Here is a 7,046-nt window from a genome sequence, read left to right as displayed (position 1 = left end):
AACATAATGTTCTGTCAGAGGATTTAATGGAAATTTAGCCTTGAACCAAGGAGATAAATTGAAAGAATAAAAGTACACAACTCTTTATTTCCTTCCATACCATAATATTCTCAGGTGGCTTCTAAAAGTTTCTTTCTGTTACTTTATGGAGAAAGCTATCCAATACCAGTACCCCATCCACCAGCACAGACATATACCAACAAAATTCCTAGAGAGATTTCTACCTATTTCCATGTCTGGGTTGCAGGGTTTTGAGTAAAAAGCATTCCTTATGGTGGTCAGGCACACACTGTGTAAAAAGTATGTGTGTGTGTGTGTGTGTGTGTGAGAGAGAGAGAGAGAGAGAAAGCAACACATAAGAACATGAAACGTCAAATTTAAAGCATAAATTTAAACACTAGATGCTAATTAATAGTAAAATTACAAGCATTAAGTGGTAAAGATAGGAAATATTTTTTAAAATACATACCTTGAATTTCCTTATTCTGTTTCATTGTGACAATAAAAAATTGCCATCTCTTTTCTGGTTAATCTGCAAAAACTTCATGGTGGCGTAGAAATTGCAAGATGGATCTGTTTAACAAAGTTCTCAACTTTTTCCTGTCAGTTGCACTTCCCATTGATGGCAATGATGACAAGATTGTGGGGGGCTACACCTGTGAGAAGAATTCCCTGCCCTACCAGGTGTCCCTCAACATTGGCTTCCACAACTGTGGTGGCTCCCTCATCAGTGACCAGTGGGTACTGTTGGCAGCTCACTGCTACAGGCCGTAAGTGACCAATGCTCAAATGCTGTTCTCTAAGATCAATTCATTCTATGGGACCACCAGAGCACAATGGGGCAAACCACAGTGTGATGTCTGGGGGGCAAAGCTTTCAGATCCAGGTTCAGTTTCAGAAGCATCATGTCATTATCCACGTTATATTTCAAATAGTTGGGGTGTGGGATGATTGGCTGCATCAATGAATAGCTCATCACCCTCATTGACATTGACCCCAATTATACCCTCAAGTATTGTGTGATGCAATACTTGTGAGAGACAGTTTCATGCTGCAATGCCCTTATTGTCTTTGATGAGGGGAAACAGTGGCAGATGAATTATCCCCAGAATTAGCTAAGAATATGAGTCAGTACAGTCCTACCCATCATCACTTAACAAAAGAAATGGTGTGTGGAGATAATAAAATGCATGTATGCCCTGAGAAACATTAAAATTGCATAATTCTTTCCATTCTCTAAGTATTCTGTTATAATTCTCACTCTTGTCTCATCACCCTCCTATACTCAGTGACACTAACTGGTGGAGAAGTGGCAGGTGTTGGTTAATCTCCACCAATCTCCTTTTCATCTCCAAATATGTTATTGGGTCATTTGGTTTCTATTCCTATACCTTAATGTTTTAACAAGATGATGGATTGTGATTAGTTATTAGCAGTGAAACTTACCTAAGGAATTCTCTGACCTGCTCCACATCTTGGACCTTGAGTACAAGATTGCCCATGTGACTGAGAGTTTGAAGAGAATGGTACTTGGGTTTGGGCTCATGATTAGGGGATCAGAAGAAGGAGAAGTTCTTGTTCATACTTAGGAAACTTTTAATTCTTAACACCAGGAACATTCAGGTGCGTCTGGGAGAACACAACATCAATGTCATTGAGGGTGATGAGCAATTCATTGATGCCGTCAAGATCATCCCACACCCCAACTTTTCAAAAGATACTGCGGATAATGACATCATGCTTCTGAAGCTGAAATCACCTGCTACCATCAGCTCTCGTGTATCCACTATCTCTCTGCCAAGATCCTGTCCAACTGTGGGGACTGAGTGTCTTGTGTCTGGCTGGGGCAACACACTGAGCTCTGGAGGTAAATGTCACCATGAACACAGGTACAAAGTCTCAGAACACCAGAAGCAAATACACATGTAGGATTATTTAATCCAAATTTTAACAGAAGTTATTATTGGAAATAAGCAGTCTTAGAGTACACTATTTAAGTGGGAAAGATTTATTTCCTGAGGGCATGCAGAACACACAACAGACATGAACTTGTTATAAGAGGTAACTATTTAATTAAGTGTGTGTAATGATATACAGAGAACTAGGCCTGTGGAGGGAAACAGGGGCTGAGGGTTTTGCTACTGCCTGAAGTGTACACCCACTTTACAAAACAGTCCCTGGACTTGAGATCTTGCCCACCAATTTTATGGTTAGAGCAGGAAGAACTTGTTGATTATAACTAAAAAATTCTCCCAAGTTAGAAGTCATTGGCAACTGGGATAACAGTGGGAACATCCTGAAAGACAGGATGTGCGGTGGGAAAAAAAAATTTTTTTTTCAGCCACGTTGTGAGTAATCTTCCGTTTGCACTGTTTCACTCAACAGTCAAATATCCTGATCTTCTGCAGTGCCTGGATGCCCCAGTGCTCTCTGACACTGCTTGCCATAAGGCCTACCCAGGCATGATCACTAGCAACATGTTCTGCCTGGGCTTCCTGGAGGGGGGAAAGGACTCCTGCCAGGTGAGTGTCTGCTACTCTGCCTCTGTCCAGCTCTGTCTCACTCTCCTTCTCCATCATATTTTTTTTTCCTTTTCTGAAATATAGAATACTGTAAAACTGACCCCAGGAATGATTGTGAGAAGTGAGCAATATCATTAAGACAACTACAAGTTTTCTTTCTGTGATATTGATATGAATATTAAGGAAAAATAGATGAAAAGAAGATGATGCATAAGCCCTGATATCCAGACACCCTTCTGAGTGGTATCTGGTGGAATGGAATAGCTGTTAAGAGGAGCAGGGCTGGTGGGATGGCATTCAATCTCTTCAGTCCTCACCTTTGCTTGAGCCTATGGAGCTATTACAGAAATAGGAGGGGCTACAGAAAAAGAGGAATAATGGGTATAATGAGATTGAGGGTTGGATTTCCAGGGGTAGAGAAGGTGTTCCATGGAGGATCAGCAGTCTGCAATAATGGCCCAAGGATAAAGACAGAAGCCTGTGCAGCCCATTCTGCCCCCTGGACGTGGACATGAGCTCTGATTTTCTTTTCCTTCTTCTTCAGTGTGACTCTGGTGGCCCTGTGGCCTGCAATGGAGAGCTCCAGGGCATTGTCTCCTGGGGCACTGGCTGTGCTCTGAAGGGCAAACCTGGAGTGTACACCAAGGTCTGCAAATACTTGGACTGGATTCAGGAGACCATTGCTGCCAGCTAAACACCTTTATGTCTTCATGATCCAATGCTGCTAATGAACTTCTCCCTTCTTCTATGCCTGAAATCAATATCTCAATAAAGCCATTTTGCTGCATACTACATCTGCCCAAGAATGGTCCTTGCTTTGGTTTTGATGAGCTTTCTCCTGACAGTTGCTACCAAGTAAGAAGGTTAATAGACCACTTGCTTTTTATGGATAGGACACAATTTGAAGTTTTTTTAGTCCTTCATCAAACCTAATAAATTTTAACTTATCAATCACCTACTATGCAGCAGACTCTGTGGGTAGCATTGCAGATACACAAGTAAAGAAGAGATCATTGCTAATACTTTATTTATTTTTTTCAAAATAATTACCAGTTTTATTATTAACATATTACATATATTTTGTTTGGAAATTCAACTATAGTATGCATTTGGTCATGCATTGGTCTTGATAGATCAAGAGTTCATAGATGACAACACTAAAGTATCAAGAGTTAAAATCAATTGCCAAAGTCATCAAAATACTTCAGAGTAAAGTTTCAATGAAACCCAAATGGTCCCTAATCACAGTGCATCACTGATTCTGTGACAGGTGTTCTGCATTTTATTCTTCAAACCATCTAAACCTCAGGATAAAGGACATATCTAGCTGCAGATCTTCCAAGGATCCACCTACATATATGTTCCCATTCTCCAAGATCTTGTTTTCTGGCTGGAAGATCATTGCTATAGCAGGCATGGCCTCTGGAGACTATCTCAGCCCACTCCCACCACCTGTGTCTCTTCAAGTCCAACCCCAGATTAAGTACTAATTTCAACCAGAGGCCATAGAAAGTACAAATTTGGATAAATTTGTAGAAAATAGATGTATTACCCTAGGTCTTAAAGGTCATCTAGAGGTATGATCTGTCCCCCTCAGCCCTCCCTGAGAGTGTACCCACACACTCTGCCTTGGTTCCTCTCCAGCTCTTCCCCAGATCTTCCTCTTCCCATGGATCATCCAGAGAAGGTTCACAGTGGAAGCTTCCACACAGGATACCCATGCAGATGTATTGGAAGGACTCACTAAGCCCTGAGCACAAGCACATTGGAGTACATGGAGCAGGACTGAAGGGGGAAATGCAGCCTCAGAGAGAGGTGAAGAGAGCACTGGTTCTCGGCTCAGTGTGCTGTGACAATACCAGAGTCAGGTGCCTTACACACCACATGCTGTTTCTCACAGTTCTGAGGGCTGGTGAGGAATGCCCAAGGCATGTCTGGGGGGAGCCAGCTTCCTAGTTTGCTGATGTACTGTTTTATTCAGGTTTTTTACTAAGGACCAGAACAGAACAACTGTAGAGGAGGAAAGGTTTATTTAAGGGCTCAGGGTTTCAGAGGTCTTAGTTTATAGAAGGCTGGCTCCACTCCTTGGGGCTCCAAGTGAACCTAACATCATGGTGGAAAAGTGTGGCAGAGGGAAGCTGCTCACATGATGACCAGGAAGCAGAGAGACAGGTCTCCACTTGCCAGATACAAAAATATACCCTAAAGCCACATCACCAATTCCCACCTCCTCCAGCACACCCCACAGCCTCAGTTACCATTCAGTTAATTCCTGTTAGGAGATTAATTTACTGATTGGGTTAAGACCCTCACAACCTAATTATTTCTCCTTGGACTCTGCTTACAGAATCTCACATGTGAGCTTTTGAGGGACACCTCGCATCCAAACCTAACTATATCCTCAGCCTCCTGTCAAATCCAAGAACCCTTCCTGGTGGCTCCATCCCCTGGACCTTATCTAAACCTTATTACTTCACAAGAGTTCTACCCTCCAATGCTAACTATTTGGAGGCTAAAATCAACATAGGAATTCAGGACGACACAAACAAGTAGTCTATAATAGACATCTCAAGAGAGGTATTACAGGAAGAAACCTGTGCTCATCAGTGCACATCAGAACAGACACCCTTCTTTTTAGTATATTGTTGATCCTTGCTTCATTGAATCCAAGTACTTGATAGCCAAATGTTTATGACTGTTTAACTGAATTAAGATAGGATTGCTGCTAAAGAATAAGGGGATATTTAAATGGCGAGAACAATCTTCACCAGAATAATCAGATATGTTTATGAAAAATCAGATACAACTCAAATAAAGTTTAATAGCGTGTTGACTAAATAAATATGCCTTTTGTTTCCATGTGAAAATGTATAGGTATTCTGTTCATTAATCAAGCATGTACTCTTCAAATACTTCCTAGGTGCCTATAAATTACTGGCTTTGATTTATACACTGTATGTATAAATACATCACATCCACTGCCTTCCTGGTGGATACAGGCTGATGGGTAAGCAGACAGGAAGTCAGTAGAATGTGAGGGTGATCCCGCAGGTGCTGTGAGGAGGACACTGGATAACGGGACATGTGACTGGAAAGTACAGGCCTTCTTCAAAAGCAAAATCAAAGAAAAACACCAAAGACCCATGCAATTTAACCTAACAAGCAATTCAGTAGTGTAGATGAGATTACTGAAACATACTGATTGCAAATAAATGGCTAATTCATGATTCAGTAATATCCAGAGAGGCGTGGCGTCTTTGTAGCACATAATGAGGAAATGTGAAGAGGTCAAAAGCTGAGACTGGGGGCAACTGGCTGTGGACTAGGCTTTTTATTGCTGTATCTAATTATTTTAAGAGAAGAATTCTTTTATCTCTTGCTTCTGGAAATTTGGAGAATATAAATCAAATCTCAATTTCATGATTATAACATTTTATAGCTATGTAAATTAGTGTTCTACTAGTACTTCAAAGCTTATTTACTTATGTAAAAATTTCGTATATATATATGAATAATATATATATATATATATATATATATATATATATATATATATATACATACACACACACACACACACATGAATATATCTCCATTGGACAAAGTTACTTTGCTTCAACTGGGTATTTTCTAAAATCTAGTTGTTAGTTCTCTCATTACCAAGCAATAATCCTCAACATGTTCTAACAATCAGTTGAATCAAGAAAATTTATTTTAATTAGACAAATATAAGCCTCTTTTTCCTGAGATCTTACTGAATTTATCATTTTAATGCAACCATTGTTAACTTTTGAGAAGTAACTTGTGTTTAAAATGTGTTTTTAAATGTAAATACTATTTTCTTATTATTTTAGTTTCTTGTTTTAAATTCAATAAAGAATATCAATCTGTTGAAAGTAAAAGAATTCAAAATTCTTTAGTCTTAGAGATACTCATTAGTTCTTAATAGCACCGTTCATTCACATTCAATATCTATCCTATCTAAGGCTATGGGGTTATCAAAGCTCTTGAAATAATCTCAGTTTTCAATGGCCCCTTTGTTTCTCCATTTTTTTTTACGAGTTCTAAGCTTCTACAGAATAAGCGACTCATTTTTTTCTCCACTAACTGATGTAGTATTCTCACCTGAGGCACAACAGATGCCTTCAAGAAAACTAATCTGTTGGTTATGTATGCCTTCTAACACTATCTCTAACACTATTCCAGTAGTCCATGGTTATATATACGTGTGTGTGTGTGTGAGTGTGTGTGTGTATTTCCACACATGAAAATAACCAACTTACAGAGCTGATTGTATTAGAGTTTGAATACAAATAGTTTTGTGTTGTGATTATTTCTCATAACATTCATGCTCTGTATCTATAGGAAGAAATAAAAGGTTATAAAACAAAAGGTCGTGCACTCTAGGAATCACAGGATGTGCCATGCTGGTGTGTGCCCTTGTCATCTGACTTCACTTCCTTGTGGACAGGCTGAGCTGACTTCTGAGGAACTGCTCATCCAGGTTCTGCACTTGCGCTGTGC

At 39.8% G+C, this 7,046-nt stretch overlaps 1 protein-coding gene across 1 annotated transcript; it reads left to right on the top strand.

Annotated features, from left to right (window-relative positions):
* Positions 1 to 567: 567 nt before the first annotated feature.
* LOC124086123 (cationic trypsin-3-like) lies at positions 568 to 3,216 on the top strand. Its single transcript, XM_046434144.1, has 4 exons — positions 568 to 770; positions 1,614 to 1,867; positions 2,386 to 2,522; positions 3,067 to 3,216. The coding sequence occupies exons 1-4, from the start codon at positions 568 to 570 to the stop codon at positions 3,214 to 3,216; spliced, it is 744 nt and encodes a 247-aa protein (XP_046290100.1).
* Positions 3,217 to 7,046: the final 3,830 nt, after the last annotated feature.

The sequence above is a fragment of the Marmota monax genome, unplaced genomic scaffold (assembly GCF_021218885.2).
Source record: "Marmota monax isolate L192 unplaced genomic scaffold, Marmota_monax_Labrador192_F-V1.1 WCK01_AAM20220418_F8-fsc00122, whole genome shotgun sequence".
In the NCBI taxonomy this organism is placed as follows: domain Eukaryota; kingdom Metazoa; phylum Chordata; class Mammalia; order Rodentia; family Sciuridae; genus Marmota; species Marmota monax.
Note: the sequence above shows the minus strand (reverse complement) of the source record. Positions and strands in the feature narration are given on the sequence as shown.